This window comes from Gymnogyps californianus, chromosome 4 (genome assembly GCF_018139145.2).
Source record: "Gymnogyps californianus isolate 813 chromosome 4, ASM1813914v2, whole genome shotgun sequence".
NCBI classification, from domain to species: Eukaryota; Metazoa; Chordata; class Aves; order Accipitriformes; family Cathartidae; genus Gymnogyps; species Gymnogyps californianus.
In genome coordinates, this window is record NC_059474.1 from 641,466 (window position 1) to 668,039 (window position 26,574).

General features: G+C 47.8%; 1 protein-coding gene across 1 annotated transcript in view; it reads left to right on the plus strand.

Annotated features, from left to right (window-relative positions):
- The window catches only part of DYSF (dysferlin), a 104,907-nt gene extending 78,779 nt beyond the window's left edge, over positions 1–26,128 (plus strand). The window contains 9 exon segments of the mRNA XM_050896611.1: positions 647–786; positions 2,686–2,774; positions 3,044–3,139; positions 6,784–6,925; positions 16,585–16,684; positions 18,343–18,521; positions 19,229–19,338; positions 19,691–19,838; positions 25,839–26,128. Of these exon segments, the coding sequence (XP_050752568.1) occupies positions 647–786; positions 2,686–2,774; positions 3,044–3,139; positions 6,784–6,925; positions 16,585–16,684; positions 18,343–18,521; positions 19,229–19,338; positions 19,691–19,838; positions 25,839–25,877 (1,043 nt within the window). The 3' untranslated portion in view covers positions 25,878–26,128.
- Positions 26,129–26,574: the final 446 nt, after the last annotated feature.

Here is a 26,574-nt window from a genome sequence, read left to right on the forward strand (position 1 = left end):
TTCTGTCTTTCACCCCGAACCCAGCAGAGAAGAAGTGGGACCCCGTAGGGAGCTCATTCCTGCTGCACTCCTCTCTGCCCAGCTGAAGATCCTGGATGGTTTTAAATGATGGGATTTAAACAATATCCATTACATGAGTGCTTGCAAACTGCACCAGAGCAGACCCTTTCATCTCCTCTCCTTGAAGAGCTTCAATCACACATTAGATAAACCTCTGCTGGGGTGGGAATGGCAGCAGAGCAGCAGCATGGGCTGGAGGGCTGCTGGGGACCCTGCAGCCCCAACTGCTATGATTTTAGGGGGCCTGAACCCTTAAGCAGGATCAAAGACTGGACTCTCCATTGCTTCAACGTGCTCCTTGCAATGTTTCACTTGCTGTGATTTGGGGGGACTTGCACGAGAGTCCCCGCAGGTCCCTGTCCCATTGCGCGGTGGTTTGCCCACATGTCCCGCTGGGAACGGGTTGCCCTGTGCCCGGGAGGGTTTGTGATGGTGATGGATTTGCAAACGGAGGCTGTGCTCCTCCTGCTCGCTCCTGGCTGCAGCGAGGCCGGTGGGCTCATGTTCGTTCCCGCGGGGCGGTCGGAATCCGGCCCTGCACGGCCGCGGCACGGCGTAATGCTGCTCTTTGTCTGCTCTGTGGCAGAGGATGGCAAACCCCTGAACCCCCACCTGGGGCCGGTGGAGGAGCGTCTCGCCCTGTATGCCCTGCAGAAGCAAGGGCTGGTGCCGGAGCACGTGGAGACGAGACCTCTTTACAGCCCTCTCCAGCCAGAAATCGAGCAGGTGGGTGGTGTGACGTGTCCAGGACAAGACCAAGAGCATCATCTCCTTTCGATTCAATGCTAAGCAGGTGGCTGGCTCGCTGCGGAGCCGTGCTGGGGATACCTGCCCCAGGAGATGGGCTTTTCCCAGGGAGGGGAGTCAGCTTGTGGGACAGAGCAGAGCACTGGCTATGAAACACAGGCTGGAGCTCAGCTCCGTGGCTGGCTTGCTCAGGGCGCTCGGGGAGATTGATTCCAGCCTCCTGTGTTCATTTTCATCAGCATTTGCTCACAATTTTTTTTTTTTTTTTTTTTTTTTTTTTTTTTTTTTTTTTGGTGGGAAAGCCATTTCTGATCTGAAAGTCTTAATGCAGAATTCTTCTATAATGGTAATGACACCGCAGGCTCCTTTGGCAATGCAGCAGTGTGGTCTCTGCAGCATGAACCCGCCCTTGGAGGTGTAAAGTGTTAGTACTGTTGCAGACTGGATGTTTTTAAGCCAAATGAAAACTAAACGGGCTTCCATCCAAAACCAATCAAAATCCAGGTATCTGTACTTAGCCTAACCCCTTTTCTTTGATTAACACGTGTGCGTACTTTATGCATTTGGATCAAAAAATGCTGCTTCCTGAAGAACAAAATGATTAATTATCATCTGTCATACATGTTCCAGTTGCATTGCAAAGGCAGTTTGAAGAGCTGGCTCTGCAGCTGGTGTAAACGTGCACAGCCACTGATCTGCACCCTTTCAGCCGTTTCCCTTCTGTGGTTCTTTTTTAACCAGATCACCTCTCCAGTGGTGGGAGAGGAGAGTCGTCGGCAGAAGTAAATGCACTGGCAACTACTCTAACATCTTTTCATGTTAATTCACCCAATGAAAATGATGATTAGAGGCAGGAGGTGGCTGCTGTCAGTTGACAAGTGGGTCTGTGCTGCTCTTACAGGTACAGGTGCCATGGTCTTGTGGGACCAGCCATGGAGGCTAGGAAGGGTGCTTCCTCCGTGACATGGGGTTGCATATGGGCAGAACAATCAGGATCTGCCCTGCACCGGTGCTTCTAACCGAGAGTGTCCGTGGGGGTGATGCTGGGTCCAGGGGATTAACCCGTGTCACTCAGTGCATGTTGCATTCAGGGCAGTTCCCAAGAGCATGGCTCTGACCTGCTGCAAAGCCACAGAACAGACTGGCTCTGTCGGGCTGTTTGTAGTGAGCTGAAAGCCAGGTCGGGCTTTTAAAGTTTTCTGCTGAAATGGAAGATTTTCTTGCCAAAAAGCAAGCAAACCACAAACCCCTCTGTGATGGGCTGATTGTCAAAGGATGGCTTTTTTTTTTTTTTCTTTCAACCCTTGAGACTGCACAATAAAATATTTTATTGGCACCCATTGGTGTTTTACAGTAAAAGAGACCACCTAAAAACAGCCCCCCTGAGATTTCGGCTGCATTTCTGCTGCCGTCCCCCTGGAAGGATTTTGTGAAAGTGGAATTAGATTCCCCTCTTCTCATCCCATCCTCCACTCCCATGGTCAGAAACCCATAAACCTGCTGTCCAGCTGGTGACAACTGGTGACACCATAGAAAACAAGTGAGCTGCTTGCTTTTCCAACACCTCCCATGGACCTAGTCTTCAGTCTGTCACTATGTAAAGATAGTCAGCCATGGAAAGTAAAGGCAGAGCGCACCTTCAGCTTATCCAGACCAACCACTTATATATCGCAAGCCATTGACATGTACCCAGCTATCACTAAAATAATTTTAATATCGTACTTAATGACACTTTTCCATTAAGGAAACCTTAGTTTTCAACTAAGGAACACTGGAGCACTTGATATTTTCTCTCTCCACTAGTAGGTCTTACTGAGGAGGTGAAGATAACCCAGTTAGGAGGCTCACCAGGCTTCATGTGTCTTTCTTTCCATACAGGGAAAGCTACAGATGTGGGTGGACCTGTTTCCGAAATCTCTGGGTCAGCCTGGCCCCCCTTTCAACATCACGCCACGCAAAGCCAAGAGGTAACTTGTTTTTAATTTCTTACTCAGTGTGGTGCTGGTTCCAGCACCTTCTGTTTGTGAGGGGAGGGGAGAGGGCTTGGGGATGTCAGATGGGGAGGGATTCGCCTGCCTAGCTGAGAAACATCTATGTGGGTTCATCTTCAGAGAAAGATGACTCACGTCTTAGCTCCTTCAGCTAAATAGCTGAGTAGCACAACCAGGCTGTCTAGGTGGGCTCTGGACCAAGATTTCCACCGTCTCATGCTGCTTTTGTTCCCGGGGCTTTCCAGGTTCTTCTTGCGCTGCATCATCTGGAACACCAAGGACGTCATCCTCGATGACCTCAGCATCACCGGGGAGAAGATGAGTGACATCTACGTCAGAGGGTAAGCCACCCTGCTTCTGCGTCCTCCAAGTACCGTAGCCTGAAGGCGCAAGAGCAGCAGTGAAGGAGTTAACATGGCCCTTGCATCAACATTGCTGTGGTAGACATGAACCCCCAGAGGGATGAAGGGGCCATTCACGCCTCTCCGGCTATGGATCCAGCTTCTTGGCAGGCACGTCTTTGCTGGGCTCATAACCGCTTCACGATGTCAAGTTTTTCTTTGCATCTCTTGGATGCTTACATGACAATATTTACATTTAGAGAGATAAGATGTGGGGAAGCAGCCTCGCCATTGGAGAGAGGGGCACGCAGTCTGCATTTCCACTGCTGGCTCCTTCCCAGCTCCTCTCCAGGGAGAGCCGTGGGCTTGTTCCATATACATAGGTTGGCTTGCTTGCATAGCTGCTTTTTTTGGAATTCCCTTTTTTCCTTGAAACACACAAAAATGTGGCAACCAGCAGTAACGCCTCTGGCACATTCCCTTCTCTGCCTGACTCCATTTATGTTTTATCTTGTGTAAAATGGTGCAATCCCAGCCAAGGGACTTACTTATTTTGTGCGTTCTTTGGATTTATGGACAGGAAGAGGTAGGATTTTGAAACAGACTGTAAATCCCTTTTTTACAATCCCAATTTTCCTCCTGTAAATCCAGAATGCACGCTGCTTACCTGGTATTCACATCAAGTGCATTGTTATCAGCTCCAGCTAAGCCGCTCTGTGCACTTCGGGGCTCTGAAGTAGGAGTGCTTGCAGGGTGTTACCAGGAAAGCGAGAGCATCCAGCGCTTGCTGATATCCCTTGCCTGGCTTTTGGCATCCCCAATGACCAAGCAAATCTCGCAGTGCTGTAAATGAGTTAAGAATCTTGCTCAACTTCCTCACCTTCCCCCCCAAATGGCTGCATCACTGGCATCTCTGGGTAAGGCCTGAATAATGCTGCTGGGAGGGGAGGCAATGGTCCTTCTTGTGCTTAAGCATCTGCCCTACAGACAGGGCATCCTGCGGGCAAAGTGACCTTCACCACCATGGTGTGGTGCCGCTTTGGTGGGGACCGTTCCTTCCATCCACCGCTGCCTCCTGAGCAGGGGCTGGAGTCTACTTTAGGGTGAACTCAATGGATAAGGAGCTTTTACCTGCGGCTTTGCTTCGGAAGATCTGACAGTGCTTCTCTGAGGAGGCTATTGCCAGTTTATTCTCCATTTTACCCATTAGGCAAGGCCAGGGCTGGAATCTTGGTCTCTTGGACATTATCTTCTACATAATATGTAAATTATTGTTAAGTCAGTTAGGCAGGTAAATGAATTAGGAGCTTTTCTGTTATGCCCGAGGCAATTGCTGTTTATTTTATTTCATTTAATCAGTTATTTATTGATAGTCTTACAACAGCATAAAGAGGTCTCACCCAAGTTTAGGTTGTGCAAGGCCAAGTGCAGAGAGACCTCCCCTTCCTAAAGACTTGTGCTGTAGGCAGACAGAAGAGTGGTAGTGTAGGGAAATCATATTCATTAGGAACTGAAGGTGTTTTTTTGAGTTAACAGCCCTCTCTGTCACTGTCATAGATGGAGGATATTTTTGTATTGCTTTCATAGTGAAATTTCCAATAAAAAGTTTTACTTCACCAAGAGGATGGACCAACACTGAACCAGGTCACATGGGAGGTGGGAGGTTTTCACTCATCGTCTTGCAGGTTTTTCAAGATATTTCAAGGTAAAACCAGTACTGCTTTGAGCCAATTGGACTAGGAGTTTCCAGAGTCCCCTTCCACCCAACCGTCACTACTAAAATCTATGTGCTATTATGTGGCATCTTTAAAACTCATCTGCATCCCCTTTTGGGTTCCTAAGTAAAAGGATGGCCTGGGTCCTCCAAAATCTTACACTCATGCTGAGCGAAGAGGAAGGTGTGCGAGTTTTGAGAACAAAGTTGCCTCAGATTTAAGAACCTAACTTTGCCTTCGGATATTGCAGATACCTTAAGTCGCATGGATTTAAAAAATACTGGATGAATTAATGGGCTAAAAATCCACCCAGTCCTGTTAAGTACAAAAACATTATCTATAGCTCAGGAAGTGTCTGATCTGCAAATTATTGGAGTCTGGAGAGGTGTGTTCGGAAGATATCAGGATGTGTTTGCCCCAGTCCCATACCCTTACTGGACATCTGCTGTTGGCCCCAGTCAGAGGCAGGATACTGGGCAAGATGGGCCTTTGGTTGGTCACCATGGCCATTCCTACGTTATGTTTTTAATTCTGGGGCACTGTGACTTGAATGCTTTTGATTTCTGGCATCTCCTTCCTGCAGTGGGGAGGGTGCAGCAAATTCTGCAAGAAAAAAACACCGTGCCAAAGAGGCATCCGAATCAAACCATTTATTTGTCCTTTTGTTTGCCTGCAAGGAGAGGGCGCTCACACTGCGTTCTCCGAGGGTCCCTGCCAAGCTTTGAAGGATGTGGATAAACACACAGGCTTGCCATTTGCATCCTATCAGATCAAATCAAATAATCCAGCCACAGTTTAAGTATTAGTGTAACCTCATCACACAATTCCCACTGCCACCAAGCCCTCGCTGTCCATGTAGCACATGTGCATGTGATGTGTACTGTAGGATGAACTTGAGTAGACCTCCCTTCCCTGTCTCCCACAACACATTTGGGGTGGGTTATGTGCTCCTCTCAGGCGCTGGAGAAGAGGGAATCATTTGTATAGCTGGGCAAACCCCCCTTATTTTCAATTTAAGTGGAAAACAATCAAGCGAGATAATTGTTTTCATTAGAGATTCCCTCTGAATTTTCTGGCTTCCTTCCAGAAGGGCTCTAAATACACAAATGGATGTGTTTTATTGTTTTGTTTTGTTTCATTGATTGCTGAAGACTGAAAAAATCTTGGCCAGGGAAAGAGGGCAGAATGAAAACCTGACAGTTGCAAAACTCACAGCTGGAAAAAAGTAGTTGTTATGGAAAGTTTTCAGTTTGCCCCTGGAGTGGTTGCGGAGTGACTGCAGCGAGCTCTTTTAGACTAGGAGGGGAACTGTGCTGCGAGGAGCTGTCTCTAACAGGAGCAGCTGGAGACCACCCTGGCCACATCAGGGTCTGGCCACTCTGGGATTTTCCTGGGGAAGAGCTTCTTGGCCATTTAGGACTTTCAAATAATAATCTTTGAGAAATCGACAGGGAATAGAGGGGAAAAAAATGGCCCTTTGGTCCTTTAGCATGGTTGCCTCATCAACAGGACTGGCTTTAGGGTCTAACTACAAGGTCAGTTTGTTGGGGTGGCTGCAAAGGGGAAAGGAGCTCTCACCAAGGCAGGTTAGAAGCTGATATGTGCTTATGGATGGGTGAATGACAACTTTGAGCCAGAGCTTAAGACAGTGCTGAGTCTTTAAAACATCCATAAAACTCAGGGGAGGGAGGAGAAGAGATTGCAGAGCTTCTCAGGCTGCTACCACCAGCACTGGTTCATCTCCCAACACTGCAGGGACTGTTGCATTCCCTCTCAAGTCTCCTACTGGCTCCAGGTTACCCCTACAGATAGCAGCCACAGGGATGAGAGACATTTTATTGCCTGCTCATGGCGCTCTGTAACGCTGAGAGAACTCCAAAATCCTTGGTGTGTTTCTACTTTTTCATGCAATGTGTCTGCACTTTGCAGCTGGCTGGTTGGCCACGAGGAGAACAAGCAGAAGACGGATGTGCACTACAGGTCTATGGGAGGAGAGGGCAACTTCAACTGGAGATTCATCTTCCCCTTTGACTATCTTCCTGCTGAGCAAATGTGTTACATCGCAAAAAAGGTGAGTGTCCCTGGGCAGATGTTTCTACCTTCTCATAGTAACTCTGGGGTGAAATGCGCTGCATGATCTAAGACCTGCACAACTGTAGCACAAATGGAGCTATGCCAGGCTCAGCCTTTCCTTTGTGTTAGTTGAAACACAAAGTTGTGGGCAAGTGGGGAAATTGGTTTAAAAGATCCACATTTTGAATACAAGATTTGTGGGGTCAGAATTAGAAGTGCTAAAGAGGGGTGAAAGGAAGGAGCTGCCTCCAAGTGCCTGAAGGGATAAGCAGGAGGGACGTGTAGGGGAACATGGGTTGGGATGTACCATTGATGCAGAGATGGGAAGAAAAGCTTTGGTTTGGGATTCAGGGTGAAGATGCCTTTGGTCTAATAAGAGAGCTGTGTACTTGGCTGGGGAGTTCAAAGTGGATGTGATTTTGGCCCCCTCATTCCTACATCCGTAGCTGGCTATTGCTTTTGGTGTTCCTTAGACAAGCTAGTGCAATGCGATGATCAGATGTGGACTGGGAGTTGCACAGAGGGAAGGAAACAGGGATGGAGTTGGGGTGCATACATGGAAAAACACTGGTGAAAATTGGACTGGCTCTGAAGGAATGCTTTAGGGGAGGGAGATCTGTCGACTTAAATTTCCTGCTCATCACCTGGAGATTAAGAGGAGTATTGTTGGGTCTGTGTGGACAGCAGGGACAATCCCTGCTTTCGAGACTCGGTCCTGTTTTGTGACAACTCCCGGAAAGCTCAAACCCCTTCAGCCACCCAACCCCGAGTCTTCGTCCCTGCTCCCTGCCTTGCTGCTGTGAACTCAGCCTCGGTGTTCATCTGAATACAAAGACACCTCGTTGCAGTGGGACCATCTGCACCCACAAAGCTCTCCTGGGACCCCCGTCCCAGCTTGTTTTGTGGGGCCAGCAAGGTCCCAGCATGGCCTGGGTTGGAACTGGTGCTTTGGCGGGGAAGATGCTGAGCGAATTCCCCATCTCTTGAGCCAGATGATCCCCACGAGGAGGCCTAGCTTCAAAATGAATCGCTGGATAGTTAAACTGATTGACAGAATCATAGCTGTACCCATTTCACGCTTCATGTTAAACAAATCAAAAGTACAGTGTGTACTACATTCAATTATCCCCCTTTGAAAAAGCAAAGACCCCCCTATAAACCGTTTAAGAAAATACATCCCACTGTGCTGATATTGATTCTCCTCCGACCACATGTCTGCCAACACTGTATCAGAAAATAAACAGCTTGTAAAACCTCTCTGTAAAGGAAAAAATAATGAATGAAAAGCCATGCTTTGTATTTGTGGGACACATTCCGCTCTGGCAATTTTTGATCTCGCCATGTGCTGTTTGAACTCCAGGTTCATTACTGCTGCTGTAAAAGCCCATGCACCGAACTTTAAACGCAGGCGATGGAAAGTGGAATTTAAATCAAAACGGTCAGATGGCAAATTCTGAGCTGCTAAAAGCCACCTGTGCCCGGCCTTGCTGGTGTTGGCCCTCGGAGAGAGCACTGCTGGGAGGAAAGCAGCTTTCAATTTGCTCTCCTTTGTTTGCTCCACTCACCTCCTCGCAGACTGGAGCTCCCTTTAGCATTGCAGGATGGGCCGCAGGAATGGGTCACCCCAACCCAGATCGCAAATATTCTCCCAAAAGAGCAAGGACACCAGGGTCTCCATCATGTTTAGTTCTGGTATGCACGTCTAGGGGGAGCTGGAAGCCTGCAAACCCAGGGAAAATCCAGGTGCCACGTGGTGGAACCGGACCCTGAAGCCTTGGGATGGCCAGTGGTAGCCGGGATTGTTTAAATCCTTGCCACAGCACTGGAAGTTTTGGGAACTTCATCTCCAAAGCTTCAAAGTGCTGGGATTGCTTGGGGTTTCAAGGCTTCAGTCTTCCCACAGGGCACCTCAAGGGAAAGCAGGAGCCTGTAAATCCTGTGAGCACCAATTCAACTTACAGATTGGAAGTGTAGGCTCTTATTCCTGCTTTTCTAAACATTTTAACCATTTCAGAATGTTTTTCCATCCATAGCTTCTCTTGCTGCAGTAATGTTATAAAGATTTTTCTTCTCCTCCTGAGAAAGGAATTTACCCCATTCTGAATTTCAAAAAAATCCCCATGGAAGAGAAAGTCCATCTTTGGGACAGCTCTTCTGAAAATATGTAAATGCATGTTTCTTTAACATCCTCTCTCAGCATTTATTCAAAATTGCCTTCTGTTCTCACTTCTTTTTGTGCCATCTTTGTTGAGCAGCCATGGACAAGTCAAGCCATGTTGTTTGCACAGCCACAGCACGCTTGCAGCTTGCCGAGTCCTGCAAGAAGACAATTTCTTAGATTGCGAATCACGCAGTCGTTTTGGTGAAAGGGTCAATACGCATTGCATGTTGGAGCGCCGTTATTTCACAGGGGGAGCTAGGGTAGAAAGGTAGATTCAGCGCCCCTGACATGTTTGCATGAAATTGCATATTGACTTAAGCAAGGGAGGAATAGGCAGGTCCAGGTCCCAGATGAGTGCAATGCTCTGCTGCCGACCAGCAGAGAGAAGAGCAAATGTCTGCAGGGTTTAAACTTTAGATCCCCAGGTCTAAGCCTGGCAGGTCTTGACTCTTGCAGACAATGTTATCAGGTGGTCATGGTACAACCAGGGCCTATCGAGAGCAATGCGAGAGAGACTGGATGTGGATCACGTTTCACTGGGCACCCAGTCAGAGAGGCGCTCAGCTCCCACGTCTCGCAGGCGCTGTGGAGGTGGAAAATGCACGAAATTGATTTTGAAATGTTCAGCTTCAAGTGCCAATTACAGCGGTAGCTGAATATAGCTGCCAGATCTGAATTCTAGATGTCCTCGAGGGCAGAAAAAGCTTGACTCTGAGTGTCTGAGCAAATGTCATCTGCATAAATGAACATTCAGGGTAGAATTTCAAGAGCATCTCGATATACAAGTTAAAAACTATTGGTGCTTGAGTGGACCTGGAAATAAACCATGAGGTTTGGAACTTCCAAGACCTGGCTGGGTTGCTCGTATACTGTCTGAAAAGTGTTACATAAAAGAAACTCCAGGAGATGAACATAATGAGTATGGGAGCATTGTTGGCAATTTAATATCCATGTCATGCCATCTCATTGGCAGAAACCAGACCAAGGAACATAGCTGTTGTCTTCATACTTGTTCTGCTACTAGACATCGGTGTTAGATGTCAACAAGAAACTGAAGTATTGATGCCAGAACACAAAATACTCTGTTTTGCAAAGACAAAGAGAGCCATTGGAAGAGGATCCATCCCACTACTGTAGAAGAAACTGCAAGCAACTGGCTGGTTTATTCAGTGGGAAGGTTGGGGCAGTTGTGGTGAGGCTCTTTTTCAAGGAGCTCTTACATTCATTTCATTTCTTCCACTTTGTGCTCTCAACTAAAGGGGCCCATCCAAGTTTTAAGCCGGTTAATTGTGGCCTACCTGGGCACAAAAACACACTGACTTTGAGTTGGAGATCTTTGGACATCTGGCATCTGGCAGTGGTGGGTGCATGCTGCTCGCATGGCTAGAAGTAGGTGGTCCTATAGGATAATCCCAGGAATAACCCTGTGGCTGTGAGATATCGGTGATGCTTGCACATCTCTCTGAATAATTGAGACCCTGTTTCTGCAAGGTGCAGCTGAAGTCTCCAAGTTTGCTGGCTCTGGCATTGAATATAACAACAAACCTGACATTTGGAAGGGTTTTTTCTATAACTGATCAGCTGGTGGCATCCCAGAAATCATAGTAGAGACAGGTCTTCAGGAGCGATATGGGAAAGAGGGTCTTAAACCCACCTAATGAGAAAAGTGCAAAGGCATTTGAGGGAAAAGCAGGGAAGAAGGGGCTGTAACTCACAGCTTGTTTTGTTCTATTGCTGAGTGGAGCCGAGAATAAATTCCTCCCTCCCTGGCGCTGAGGCTTTCCCAGCTCCATCTGGTTTCATCGATTCTGGTTACTTTGTCTGCAAATTCATTATAGTGTCCTGACATCTCCCTGGTGCTGACAGCTCCGACCTGCAATGGGCCAGACCCTCACCTGGGGCAGATCAGCCGGTGCATTGCTCTGTGCCCAGCAGATTCACGCCGGCTGGGAGCGAGGAGCTGGTGCCAGCGTTGAGGCGCGCGGGGACGTCCCCGTTGCAATTGGTTTTGCATGGAGGAGGCTCATGCCGTGCAGTGACAGCTCGTAGCGCGATGCTCTAAATCAGCCGAGAGCTTGTGTGCAGCCTGGGCTCGGTGTAGTTGTCAGACGGGGTGAGAGTTTACCCTGGAGGTAAGTGTGCGGCCTCTCTGTTGTTTAATTTTTATAAAAAAAAAATAGCCAGGCGTGTGAAGTTTCTGCAACTGGGTCCCTGTTTCATCCCCTTGTTCTGTTACGTTCGTCGCTGAATCTCCAGGGTGTACCAAGAAATCTCCGTGCTCTGGCTGGTTTTGGTTTGAAATTTTGAGTTTCAAGCACTGATTTTTGTTAAAAACAGTTAATATTTTATTAGATTGAAATTTTAATTCCTCTTTGGTGTCAGAAAGCTAAAGAAAAGGCTATTGCCTTTTGATTTTGGACTTTTTCCTCTCCTGTTTCCTGTCCTTTATCGTGTCCTTCCTTGTTTGTCTTGGTGACATCAGAAAGCAAAGCGAAACACAAAGTGTTCCTTTTCCTCCCACATTTAGCCAAAATGCAACATTTTGAATGGGCTCCAAGTACATTTTTTTTTTTTTTCAGAGGAAGGCAGAGTTAGACAAAGCAGTCATATATTATGTATTTTAGTGGGACTGCAACAAGCAGATACAACGACACAACAGTCTTCTGTAATAGGACGGGGGGAGCAGTCATGGCCTGGGATGCACCGGCAGCCTCTGTGGTATTCAGACAGGAGTCACTGTTGTGAATTTTGCTTTCCAATGGATGTACGGAGAGGGATGAGCAAAGCATGGCTGTATCAAGAACTGAAGGTCCAACGGCGTTGTTCGCAAACTGGCCAGGACTGGGACCCCAAGGCTTGGAGCTCCCTGAATGGCAGCGGGATGGCCCCATGTCCCTGGAAAAGCCCGATAAACTCTGCCAGAAGGAAAGCATGGGAGGCTGAGAAAACAGCACTGCAGCGAGTGATTCCAGGGACCGAAATGAGAGCATGTATGTGCCCCAAGGCAAATATGACTATTTCACACTTACGGTGTGGTGACGCCCGGAATCTTCCTCCAGGTATTGGCAAGGCTGTGCCCGAATGTGCAGCAGATGCTGTACGCTTGGGATTTTGCTCAGCTGCCATCCCAATCAGGGGAGGATGCAGAAAACCCAGTGCCACGAGACCTGCGATGCAATTGTCGGAGTTGGCAACAGCAGGGAGATCAAAGAGGCGAGTTAGTCCAGTAAAAATGCAACAATGAGCGCTCTCAGCTGCCTGCTTATTATGAATACATGAAATGTCCCAATGTGATGAGGTTCAGAGAAGCAGTTTCTCAACACCTTGAAGGATGGCCCTGCAGGACAGCCTGCAGGAGAGGAGGCTCTTCTTGGCTGACCTCCGAGGGGGTCTCCTGCGTGGCCGGGGCTCCCCAGTTGCTGCAGGATGAGGGACCTGCTGCTCTCCCAAATGCACATGCTGAAATGGGCCAGGCTTGCTTGGGTGCGAACATGCTGGGGCCTTCCTGCCTCCCCGAAAAAGCAGGGTTGCTCCTTACTTTGTATGCCATAGCACATAAGCAACCCAGAAGAAATGCAGCCCTGTCAACACTTTCCTAGTGATATGAGCTTATTTTTTTTCCTGCCTCCCCTGCTGCATTATTCACGACCGTAAAATATTCACCAGCCTCCACTCTCCCCTCCTCCCCCCCCCGCAAAACAAACCCCCAAACAATAATTCAAGCCCCCTTCCTTCCCATGTCTTGCAAAAGGCTAGGAAATAAATTTCGTGCCGTGGGTTGTTTTTATAGTGAACTTTCGTAGCTAGATTTAATCATGGAGGCAAGTTTCACACTGCCTTGAAATGGACCCATAAACTTAGCTCAGCATCAAATTCCTCCTTCCCCAGCCTGCCCTTCCAGCTCCGCTCCGCCATGTCCCCAGCTTCACGGGGCTCCGAGGAGGAAAGCTTCACCACCAGCCAAACCACATTTACAGTGTTTTTCCACAAGAAAGGCCAAAGCTGTACAGACCGTGCTAGCGTTGTACGAGCTCTGCATTGCTACCCGGAAAGGGTCGAATCCAGCCTGAGTCATCCTTCATCAGACAGGGAGTCCCCGGCAAGCCATGGCATTGCTCTCGGGTAGAAGTGGTGCTGGGGAGGCAGGGGGATGCAGCGAGCAGCCCCTTGGCCAGGGTATGGGTTTTGTTCGCTTTGAGTGCGGGCAAGTCCTTGGGCATTGCAATGGGAAGGAGGGAAGGTGGAAACCCAAAGTCCTGTACGTTTGCCAGCAATTGCGTGGTCAGTCCCGGGGGGACACTTATCCAATTGTGTTTTATTGCATGGGAGATGACCATAAGGCACCGCAGCACCCGCTGGCTCTGACCTGGAGCCAAGGTGCTCTCCTCCCGTCCTGGGAGAGCTCAGCCAGCACTGCAGATGGGGAAGGAGCCCACCAAGAGGAGGGGGATTGCTGCAGCAGCTCAGAGACTGGGGCAGTGATTTGGGTCTCACAACAGCCTGCTCCTTTTCCTGGTTCCTCCTCTTTGCCCATCAGGGCGCTCATGGGATTGGGTCTTCCATCAGGCAGTACCTTTGCCAGAGAGCAGAGCTGCCATCACCACACCTCCCTTTCAGAGGGGCTGCTCAAGTGCAAGGTTTTGCTCACGTTTGACTCCAGGTGGGTGGGACGGTGCAAAGAGAAGGTCCATCATGTGCTTGGAGAGGCGCTTCAACCCAGGCAGCAGCGTAGCGATGCTCTTGGAGCATGGACACATCCGAAAAATGCAGATGTGGTGAAGCCAGCCTCTGAGCCAGGGGCATTAGTTATCACTGGAGAGGAAGAGGCACTTGCAGGACATGTTTCATCCTCTCCCAAGCCAGCGTAGATGGGGGTGCCTGAATTGCCCCAGCAAGGGGCAATCGGAAGGAGCCTGTGGTGACTCACTGTGGTTGCACACCATGGGAGATGGGTCTTCCTCCATCTTGCAGACCCCAGATGAACCTTTCCAACCCATGGTGAGGTCATCTGGCCGCCTTCTTCTTTAGGTATGGGTCCATGGTTCCTGAGGGCTTTTTCCTCTGGATGACTAACAACCCTTCTGCAGTGCAGGACCCAGCCAATATATGGGAAAGGGAAGAATCACCATAAGCTCTTTCTCTTTTTGGCAGTTTTAATTTAAAATGACTTACTAGCTGGGAACACCCCCCCGCCCCCGCCTTGGATAAACATACATTTTAATACATTGCAATGAGCAGAGGGGGAGAGATGGAAGTTTCCATTGACTTTATTTTATTTTTCTAGATTATAAAATATTTAAAATGTATAAATAAAATGCTCCATTGCAAAAATGCTGGCTTTTTCCAAAGCAAGGCGGGGAACGGAGCTAAATTGAAATATAACCGTCCAGGGTGATCTCTTAAAGTGAAACCAGTTCCAATGGGATTTAAGTGCCCACAGTCTCCCTGCTTGAATATTTATGTTCTTATGGAGTGTGACACATTCTTTTTTTTCCCCCCTTTTTTTAATATTGCACGATATAATGAATCAGAGTCTTGTAGCCACCGCAGTGAATTTATGGTGCTACATATGTGTCATGAATAATGCTGAAGTTTCCTGGTTTTAATTAAATCTGTTCCGTTTATGATACTGCCATGTTGCAAGAGTGCGGCAGGAGGCATTGCCCACAGGACACACCTCTGAGCCTGCGCTGTCAGTAGACACCGGTCATGACTCTGCCTCCTCTTTGCAAGCCTTGGCTGGAGCCAGAAATAACAAGACCTCGGGTTTTGTGCGTCTCTGTCTCTCTCCTTCTGTTCTAACACTTCTTAGTCCTAACTCTCAGGCATCTTGTGGCATCCCAGAAGTGGTATTAGATCCCTGTTGGGAAATATTACTGGTTGCAACCACATAAATAGCAAATTTTGTGGCATGGGCACATATCCACCATATATTATAATGATGTGACCGCAAGCTCATTGTCGCAGTAATGGGATTCAAACCCTCCTTGTTAGAGAAGTCTAATTTAAATGTTCCCCCTGACTGGCTTTTTGGGGAGCGTTGGTCTGACTATCCAGAAGGCAGACCATCTGCCTTGCTGTTGACCTACCCACTGTAGTAACCGGGCAACTGCAGTTGCAAACTTCTCATGGGTGAGTGTTTTGTAAATCATCTCCTCTCCAGAAAGCAGAAATTGCTGCCTCATCCTATTGCTGAGTTCCCACACGGATGCCGTCTCCCAGGCAGTGGCTATTCCTTATTACTGTGGCCGGCTTGCGGTAGTGATGGATGACAGCTCCTGCACTGCACAAGGGCTTGGTAAATGATGATAATCGCAGGGGATGCTTACGGTGTAATTTTCATTCCAGGCGCTTTGCAAATAGGCTTCTGGGACTGCTGCAAAACCTTTCCACAGGTTGTCGCAGCAGCTCTAGTAGCAGGGAATAGACAAAATATTGCCCATCTAATAGAAATGAGAAGGGCATATAGACAGTGAGAGATCTCACGTTATAAGGACTGAAATCCAGTGTCGTAGTGCCACTGCTCGATTGGTTGTACAGGGAGCCAGGCTCTGGTCATCATGGCTCGTTGGTGCTCTGAATCTCTCCTTTCTTGAACTTAGATGTAGTGATAGATATGGCAAGCATGTATGCAGCTTGGCAGCAGCCCAGTGTAATGTTAGCAGCAGATTTATGGGGGTACCATGTCCAACTCTAGCGTTCACCTGTCCTGAGAACGAAAAGCTGGGAGATGGGCAGAAAAGATGAAAAAAGTAATTTGAGAACCGAGGAACCCACCACACAGTGAGCTGCTATGAAAGCACCAGTCTCTTTCTTTACATATCCATGTTTAGTAAGTAAACTCGGGAGCCACAGGTTACCTACAGGTGGTAGAGGTGTTTGCTGGTCTCGAGTTGACCAGCTGCACACAAACTGCTTACGATAGACCTGGCAGCAGATCAGAGCAGTGGTGGATCCAGACTTGTGCAGGGCTCTGGCTGCTGGCAGAGCTGGGGTGAGAGATGGGCAGAAGGGGAAGGGATGTATTTGAATTGCCTACCATAAGTGCTAATTTAAGTGTTATTCCTGTATTTTTCCATTAATTAAGAGGAAGGTGAAGTTTGGCAGCGCTGGCACTCAACACTCGTTGCTCTCTTCACCTTGGAGAGTCACCCTCATCTAAATCATGTGAATATGATGCTGTCACTCCAAAAGATCCTATTCGCAAGCTCATGGTGCCTGTTTGCTAAAATATTGTCACTAAATTAAGGCACAAATTGCTACCAACTCACCTTCCAGAAGCATCTTGGGTTTTCCACTGAGCATCGTTGTCCAAGAACTGGCCAGAGCCAGAGCTGTCCTCCTGTGGCTCTGGCCTTGCAGAACTGGAGCAGGACACACCAAGAGCATTATGTTACAGGAGTTCCACTGCTGTGAGATTAGAGTAGCCAGCCTCTGCCGACTTCTACTAACAAACCTTTTATTTTTCCTTGGTTTCTTTTCCGGTGTGATTTTAGGAGCACTACTGGAGCTTGGACAAGACAGAAAACAAGATTCCACTGCAGCTTATCTTCCAGATCTGGGACAATGACAAGTTCTCTTTTGATGACTATTTGGGTAAGTCGGGAGAGGTTTTTGGCTCCATCCCCACTGATGCAGACAGGAAGGAAAAAGTTATTGAATCCTTTCAGGATATGAAGAAAGTGTAGCAAGACCAGTTCAAGCCACTGAACAGAATTCAGTGTCAGCATAAGTTCAGGACTGATGATAAGTGGTTTGTGTTAGGCAGGTTTCCAGTCTCAGCCTGCAGCAGCCTGCTCCTGGGCTGACATAATATTGAAAGCATCATCAAATCCAACGGAGCCATCACCTTCCAATTCTCCGTGACTCATCTGAGTCTGTGCTGAAATGTGCTCATCAGGGCCAACCATGTATTTGAGCTGAGACCACCAGGCGGGATCACTGACCTGCCTTCACTTACCTGGGATGTTTAGACATGAACACAACTCAATCCAACACTTGCTTTTTTCAGTGCTAGCCTCATTAATCATCCTCAGAAATCTAGATTTAGGCCAAGAAAAAAATAAAACAAAAACCTCTAATAGGAAGGGTAGCAGAGTCATGCAGCAGATTATCTGTGCAGAAGCTGGAGGCTCCAGCATTACGAGTTTTTTGGTTGGATCTTGTTCTACCTTTCTTTTTGCCACTAAAAAAAATTCAAACATCAAAAGCTTTACTGAGGATGTATGTAATCAAGATCCTTTTAAATCCTGTCTTTGATTAATTATGTAGGCTGAGTGCCGAAATAACCTCTCCAAGGTGTGTTTTCCAGTTCTGGCTCTGCACATCAGGAGCTCTTGCCTGCCAACACCAATTCTTTGCAAATTCCAGCAAATAAAAGTGGTCTTTGGCTTTTGTAAAGCACTTTTCATCAATGGACTTCAAAAGCATTTCACAACAAACCTGATCTGGGCTGTTATTGTCGCTGGTTGCAAGAATCTGTGGCACAGAAAAGCTACAAATACAAGCACGATATTGAATGTGAGTCGTCCACAGCAGTGTAAAAAGCTGCTGTCCCTCAACTGAGACCCAGGACCAGACCCTGCGTACGTTCTTGGCCGTTCCCAACTGTAAGGCAGTTTGGTGTAGCCATGTAAAATAAAGGCAGGCACTTTCAACTAACACTTGGAGAACTGAGCTCAGATTTCCTAAAGGCTAGATAACTGTGCTAATTGCTGGACCACTCTGTCTGAGAAGGAAGCTATCGATTTTGTGGGATATCCTTCATATTTAGTCTGCTGCCATTACCTGGGTGGAGCAATAAAATAGCCTGTTCAGAGGTCGGCAAGCCTCCTGCCCAATGCTCTTCTACTCACTGTGCTCTGGGTGTGTACAGTTTGAGTTTCACCTAAATCTCTTAGTCTTCACTAAAAATCTCAGCCTGCCTGGTTGACTGCAGTGCAAATCATCCCACGTTATAGCTGCGTCAGCAGATCTTTTGCAGCATCTTCTAGAAGGACTTCATGGCTCAAGTCTTCCTAAGCACGACGGTGATGCCAAGTGCTCAATTCCTAGGAAGAGCCGCTGGCTAAAACTACCGCTATGCTTGGAAACAGGGCCACACTTGAGCCTGCTCTCCCCCTTGCTATGTGGGTGTCTGCCCAAGCTCCCTGAGGTCAGGAGGGTGCCACAGTGAATATTTCTTCAGGGAAAGAGTCCATGTTTTAAGGGCCTGTTACACCGAGATGTCTTCCCAGTAACGTTCCTTCTTGCAGGCTCCATTCAGATGGATATCAACAGGATGCCCAAACCTGCCAAGACCGCCGAGAAGTGCTCCCTAGAGCTAGTAGATGAGACCTTGTCTTCAAGTCACTTTGTGTCACTCTTTGAGCAGAAAACTGTCAAGGGATGGTGGCCCTGTGTTGCTGAGCAGGATCAAAAGAAGATCCTGGCGGTAAGGTGGCTTCTTCACGTGTTCTCTTGGGGGACTCACTCAAAGCATTGAGGAGGGACGTGGCTGGGCCAAGCACATGCAGGATGCCATGGTCAGGGCAAGAAACGCAGTCTTGGGCTGCAGATTTTACAAACTGGACCAGCTTTTGTCAGCTGGATGTTTTCCAGGATTTGTCCAGCACCATGCAAAAGCCTCAGAAGAAATTATTTGTTCTGTGGGATTTTTGCTGTGGTTTTTGGAACATGCCACCTAATTTGACTCTGTATCACATCTATTCTTAATGATATTGTGTTGTGACAAGTACCAGGGAAAGGTTCCAGCTGTCAGACTGATATATTTAAATGTAAGTGTCTGGGCTCCTGTTCAAGTCTTTGGCGACTGTTCAATACAGGTAGGGGAGTCCAGGCAGTGAATTAAGTCATTCAACAAAAGACCCCTGAGTTGGTTGCCTAAACTTGGGTGTCAGTGACATTTGAGATGTCCTGGAGTATCTGCTGAGAACGTTGTAGTGGGCAGGTGAGGGATCTGTATGAAATCCACTCTTACTGGGTTCCTCATGGTCCTTGTTGGTAGTGGTTGAGTTATGCTCAAAGTAGTTTTTCTTTCCCCAGTCAGTATTTTACATCATACATTCGTTTCTCACCTCTCCCTTTTTGTTGTTGTTGTTTTGTTTTGTTTATGAGTTTGTTTTTGTTTAACCCGCACAGGGCAAATTGGAAATGACTTTGGAAATTGTGGCAGAACAAGAGCATGAAGAGCGGCCAGCTGGCATGGGTCGGGATGAGCCAAATATGAACCCCAAGCTGGAGGACCCCAAGTAAGAGCATCTTGAATGGTAAAGTAACCACCGGGGCACAGAGTTCTCAAGGAGCAAATTGAAAATCTGGGTTCCCAGTTTGAGGTCTGCTGTCTGCAACAGGCTTGCTCCCATCTAGACTCCGTTTCTGAGCTGCTGATGCTCAGACTGTACGAGCTGAGACAACCCAGGGTGGCTGGGAGGCTGCTCTGGACCACCGAGGAGGGCATTTGACATGATCCGCCCAGAGGGATGTGGGTTTGCAGGGTGAGCAGCCAGCTTGTTACAGCAGGGCATGCTCATGGGGTTTGGGATCCCGGAGGGTGAAACTACTGTGAAACTCAGAAGTGACCTCAACTTTGTTTGGCTCCAGGCGCCCAGAAACCTCTTTCCTATGGTTCACCTCCCCATACAAGACCCTGAAGTACATCCTGTGGCGGCGGTACAAGTGGGTGGTTATCCTGGCCATCGTACTCTTCGTTTTGCTGCTCTTCCTGGGGATCTTCATCTACGCCTTCCCGGTACGATGGGTATGGGAGAGGACAGGGGGGCTGAGCAAGGTCTTAGGTGTTCCCCCAGGTCTCTGTGGCTGACCTGCCTCTGTGGTGACAGAGATGGTCCCGGTGCACGTGGCTGCAAAGTCCCATGCTGGTCCCTGAGGAACAACCTGGTGGACCATGATGGGTCAGAAAGAGAGTCTGTGTTTCTCGTCTCTGCTACAGACTCACTGCAAGGTGCTCACCTCTTTGCGCCCGTGTTTCAGTTCCTGTCTAACGACGCTGAGGTTATTTGATTGTTTTCAAAGAGGTTCGAGCAGCTGATGTTGGAGGTGTTGCAGGGTTGGTGGGAAAATCCCCGACAAACACGCTGCCTAATTAGAAATGCAGGCATTTTACAGGGCTGAGCAGTGGCAAAAAATGCATTGGTTTTGTTTAAAGATGTACTTGTTTAAAGATGCAGGGAGTTTATAGGCGTTCGGGCAGCCCCGTCTCTTGTTATCAAGGCTTGGAGCGCGTTATACCAACGTAATATCTGAAATGGGGGGCGGGTTTTCACCTCATTAATCAAGAAAGTGGCTTTTTCTTGCCTTACTGTCAGTTCCACTGGCATAACAAAATAAATAAATAATGGAGCCCTGGCCTTCCAGTTTGGCTTAGGATGGGTTTTTGTATCCTCCTCTGTTTCTACAGCACTGGAATAATTCATGCTGGCTCTTGGATGCCATTTCCCCTCCTCTCAGACTGATAAGAAAAATGACCCGCCTCTCTCTTTCCAGCACTTAACAAATTCTGCTCCTTGTATATGAATTTTCTTTTTTTTTTTATACAAGAACTCATGGGGGTAATTTATAACTTCATGTGAGAGAACGTGGCTGCCTTTTGCAGATGGCTTTGTGTGCTTGCAACGTGCAACCGAAAAGCGAGGTGTGGAATGTCTCCTCGCCATCGTAATCACTTTCAGATGATTTGAAGTCGTGCACGCTCGGTTGTTCCCATCGAGAAAAAAGGGGATGGGATTAGATCATGGCTCTCCCCATCTCTCTGTCCTCGTATCCATGGGAAGGGCTGGGATACTTCTCCTGCTGGAGAAACGATTCCAGAGGTGCTAAGTAGTATGAAGGAGGAAATAATTGTGCAAGTGCAGATTTGTGCTGCGTTGCCTCCTCCCTGCCCTGTACTCAGAGCCATTCCTGGAGACTCCCCTTTATGTCAAGTAGCAGAAACCAAGCCTTTTTGACCAAGAAGAACTCAGTGTTTCCCTGAAGATGCAAGTGGCTTTGCATTCATTCCAGTGGTATCATATAAAAACAACGCTGAGAGGAGAAAAAATTCGCAAACTATAAATATTGATTTACACTCATTATTACTTGGGATTTTTCCCTGTTTCCTAGCTAAATGTTGTTGTATTTAATTTCATTTTGGTTGGGTCAATTTTTAGTCATATTTCAAAAAAGTAAGGCCATGTTTCATGGATTTTTTTTCTGTTTTTATGTATTTGGCCAGCTTCCCCTAGATTTTTGAGGTCACTGGTTCTGTATCTACTTGGAGATTTAGTTCCTTACCCATTTCATCAGGCACTAAATTTGGCAATCGCGCTGGTGATGGTTTGCTATGAAGGATGCCCCTGGCATCCTGACCTTTGGCAGGGCTCACCGTTACATCCCTGATTAAATGCATGGAAGAACAATCCCTCCTCACTTCTGTTCTGATTCGTGTGCCAGGAGCACCATCAGGTCCCGTTTAAAATAAGGATTTTGCTGCGTTTAGCACTGTATACGTAATCTTGCCACTGCACATGCAGTTTCGAGGTCCCATGCTGCAGGTAGAGGGTTTTGTGCGTGTTCTGCCCCTCTCATCCTGAGCAAAGGGGTGGGTGATGGGAGGGAAACCTCAAGGGAATCCTGTTAGGGCACGTGGACCATCAGTCTGAGCTGGCAGAGGGTAAGGAACAGGGATACAGGGATGCTAAGGGGTGCATAGAGATGTGAAGTTACTGTTTTCCTGCTTCTGTTGCCCTTTTTGCTATGGCCTTGCACGAAGAGCTCTTCCACAGCTTTCTGCTTGTTGGGACCTCCACTGGGACCTCCAGGGTCCTTCCAGTCATTGCTCTTCAGCAGCTGGTCCTTGGCTCAGCAGGAGCCTTGGGACCTGCCTGCAGCCTGAATGCCCCTGCCTGCAGCCTGAATGTCCCTGCCTGCAGTCTGAATGCCTTGCCTGCAGTATGACTGCCTCTGCCTGCAGATTGCATGCCCTGCCTGCATACAGCCTCTCCACCTGGGAGCGTTGTGTACCATGCACCAGCCACTGCCGGAGAAGTCTGAGCCCTGGCTCCAAATCTTGTCCTGTTTGGACTCTGCCTGAGGACACCGAAGGAAGATATCTTTTACCTGAGAAATACCTGTCCACAATATGCCCTGGGAAACTTAACGGTCCTGTGAGCTAAGCTAACCCTGCATAGGTCACCCTCCATCCCAGACAGACAGGAATCTCCCCTGAAAATGAACCCAGGGCATTTTCATTGGCTCTTGGTATAAAAATGGGATTTTTTTTTTTTTTTTTTTTTATTTATTCCTATTCCCCATACAGTGCTGAAAGCTTCCAACCACAGTCCCAGCTTTGTGGTCAGAGTAGCTGGAGAGTAAGAGCAAATGTTCCATTCGAAAGCTGTGTGCTTTCACCCAAAGCAGTGAAGGGCTGTCTGTGGTTCCCAACAGTAGTGCCCAAAAACATTGGTTCCCAAAAGCTCAGGCTTTTCAGTGAACGAAGAAGCTGACATCTTGGTCTTGTTCAAAATACCCATCAAGAGATGCTTTACACCCCAGGGAAGTATTTTCTAGAGGCTGTATTGCAGGATATGCTGCAAAATAGCCTTTAGAGCTACTTCATGGAATCAGAAACCTTTGAAGATGTGGTGCCTTTGTGCTTCTGCTGTTCTCAGGACATAGAGTACGTGTGATGGATCATGGGCTGGAATAGAGATCTTTCCATTCCTCCTCTCGGGTCCTCGTCAGAGTCTCTTTCCCAGGAGAGCTTTGTGCAACTAGCAGTTCTTTTCCAGCCAGGGAACGTGCCGTGGCTGCCCTGATGGGATCTGGGGTCCCTGGAAGGAGCAGGGGGAGACCTGCAGAAGTGGGGAAGGGTCTGGAAGTGCTTTGGGATGAAGAGGACGTTCATCAGGATCCGTGGGGAGATGGGAGTATGGCAGTACGGGAAATTTAGGCACAAGTCCATAAGAAATCAGTCATCATTAGCACAACTGTTTACAAAGCAACTTGCTTTAGTGGGTGAGAGACCATTTCCAACTGAAAAGCCTTTTGGTTTTGGGTGGAAAACTGCATGGTATTGCAAATTTCCATTAAAAAAAAGTTGTCTAGTTTTACAAAAATGGGAAAAAATGTTGAAAATCTGATATTCTGAGGTTCTTCATTTTTTTACTTGGGCTCTTCCACCCAGTCTTAGTGTCAGATTACTCCCTGGTTTGCCCTAGCTTTCTTTGCAGAGTGGTTGTCATTATGGTCTGTACAAGCTAGGGCTCTGGGAACAGCATTCCCTGGATATTTCCTATATGATTTCCTTAGACGGTCCTTAGATTTAACTTGACATCAGAAGACTCCTTAAACAACAGACAAAAGTATAATGAGATCCAGTAGCTGGATGTTGAAGTTAGAGGAACTATTCCAGTGGAAATAGGACGCTAATTTTTGAGGCGAAGGGTAATTAACCATTGGAACAATTTGCCAAAGGTTGTGGTAAATTCATCATTGCTCGAGGCGTCCACGTATCGAGATTGAATGTCTTTCTGCAAGATATGCTCTAGTTCCACCCTATGCTCCTGTCCAGCAGTGCTCATTTATGGCACGCTGCGGGGCTTTTTGGAAAGGTCCAGTGACTTTGATGGACTTTTCGTCCGAGGTTGCCATAGCTGAGAAGAGCTCTGCCTTCTGCTGTGGGAACGATTGAGTGGAAGTCTTGGGCTAGACGCAAGGCCAGAAGAAAAGGTTATAAAAGCCCAGCCTGGGTTTCTGCATCCTTAACGCGTAGGGAATACGGTGGGGAAGTTATCTCCCCGAAGCAGTGATTATTGTAAAGATTTTAGTGGCTACCACCATAGAAAAATGTAACGCGACTTCCAGCTGGAGTCAGCTCGGCTTTGCAGCACCATGAAAATGTTTACTACCTTTTAAAGCTCTGTTTGTGTTCTGCAAGCCCAGCGTTGCTTCCATTGCCATTAATTCTAATTACAGCTCGCTTTCTGTGCTGATTGATAATCCTGCTTGGCTTTCAACACTTTGTTAATACAAATTCATAGCTGGACAGAAAACTTGCTACCCTCCAGAATGCAACCAGTCAAATCATAAAAAATAGGAGTATTTTGGAGGATAGGCTCTGAAAGACAAATGGATGGATAATTAATTCGAAGGTTATATGTCACTGGAGGCTTTTCTAATGACTTCTGGTAAACTGCCGTAACTTTGCTTGCTTGATTTATGGCATTATTAGAAATCCTCAGTTGGCACACTGCCTTAAAATTTGCTACACGTTGTAATTTATCAAGATGCCTTTGGTCAGACTTTACTTTTGTTGTGTTCTTTTTTTTTTTTTTCTTTTTTCCCCTGTTCCTCCAAAGATCTTGCTGGTAACTAGCACTATGCTTTGTTTCCAAAGTTGTTTTTTTAAAGTGACAGAGTGATAGAACATCCTGTACCAATTAAATTCAATATGCTTGGGAGGGACTTCCAAACTGGCTAGTATGTGGTCGCGGGGATTTGAATCAGAGCTACTTTAAATATAGCTCTTTCCAAACGACCTAAGCATGCATCTTCGTCTGTATTTTCATTGCGGTCTTGATAAGCAGCATTTACACCGCTTATTCTTTTTCACAGTGCTGTCATCTTCTTTCAAGGAAGGAATTGCACGTATAATAGGCTAAAGTACTGTGACACTTCATTTTCCGCGGCAGCCCCATACTTCACCGTGCAATAACGGGGACAGTAGAGATCCCAGAAAACAGGGACAGGAAGGTCTTGCCTGGGGTGTCTGCTCTCAGGAACAAAACCCACACCAAATGCTGACACTGAAACAGATGGCTGAGGTGTTCAGGGATGCAGACAAGGCAGAGAAAAAAAAAATAATCAGCAATAGGTTTGCCTTTCTTGATTGCCTTTGGCAGATTCTTTGGAGATAGTCCATGGACCTGCAGGCTAGGTTTGTACTCAGCGACTAAATCAGGATGGGGCTGGGCTCGAGAACCGTCCTCTTGCTGTTCAGACCAGCTGATTGCTGGCTCGATCCTGGGTGCAGGTTTTGGCCCCTGGAAAGCAGCCGTCTCCAGAAAACATCATGGCACGGCTTGGTGGATGCTCGGGGACCGGGGCCCGTTTCCAAAGGGTCCGACCCAAGAGGCAGAGCGGATCAGGTCACCAGTTTTGGGGGGATCGTGGGGAGAAGGAGCCGTAAGGATGCGAGGGCAGGGCTTGGGTAGTGAATACAGGGTTTGTGGGGAGCAGCACAAAGAGAGCGCGGAGGGGAAGGGGCACCGGGAGCCAGAGGAGAGGGGGAAGCTGCAGCAACTCGGCAAAGAGCTGGACGCGTCTCCTCACCTGTAAGAAAAGCACGTGGGCACTGGGATGGTGCTGGTGGGGAGGTGCCAAATTTCTTACAAGGGTACGAAGAAGTGGAAATTTATCTTCAAAACTGGTGGGAGGCGCAATCAAAGTCCAGGAGTGGCTCCTGGTGCTCGCTGCTTGGGGCTTGTCACCAGTAGCCTCTACTGGGAGAAGGCAAGACCCATTTTCTCACGTGTCTTGGGCTTTCTACCGTCCTTGCTAGTGGGAATGCACTTTTTGCTTGTTTGTGTCTGCAGGCCGGGGCTGGGAGCTTGGCCGTCACGCCTGCCCTGAATGCAGCCCCATCTGCAGTTCTGTGCCATGCCCCGAAAAATCCTTTAACCTCCACGTGCCGCCCTGCCGTACCTGCTTCAAATCGGCTTTTTCCCCCCCCTCATTTTTTCCATCTCTCTAGAACTATGCTGCTATGAAACTGGTGAAACCTTTCAACTGAAGCTGTGCTGGAAAACGCCTGAAACGTCTGGTGTCTGCCTGGGGATTTTGGAAAGAAGTTGTGGCTCTGCACTGGATCACATCAGCAGATGGAGACGGAGAAGGAACAGCCTCCCTCAGGCCCTAGGCTGCGGCCAAAATGAAGATACAACTTACCCTGGTGCAGCATGCAGAATGCCACCTGCAGCGCTCACCTCGGAAGCAGCACGTAAACAATACCTGCTCTGAAATATTTCTTATTTTACTTCTTTGTCTGTCTTTTTTTTTTTTTTTTTTGGTTAAGCTGCTCTGATTTGTAAAGCTTGAATACCAGTGCAAAACTGAAGAGGGCAGGGGACAAAAGGGCCTTTTCATATATAGTCTGTGAGCGTACAAAGATGTTGCAGACCTTAGCAGAGGAGTCGCGGGCTGCTGGCGTGGGCAGCACGTGCAAGCCAAAATCTCTCAGGTTCTGAGCACACTTTTCTTTGCACTCTGAACAAGCCTCAGTTTTCCTTTGCCATGCAATGTGTATTACCTGGTTTCTATATGTATAAAGTCTACTGAAGACGAAATGTGCTGCACAGCCTGAAACTCTGGGCTGATATGTTGCCTTTCCAAAGAGAGCAAAAACCACAAGAAACAGGACCCAGGGAAAGGCTGAGACACAAAACCTGGGCAGGAGTTGGTGGTAACTGCTAAATCAAAACTCCCATTGA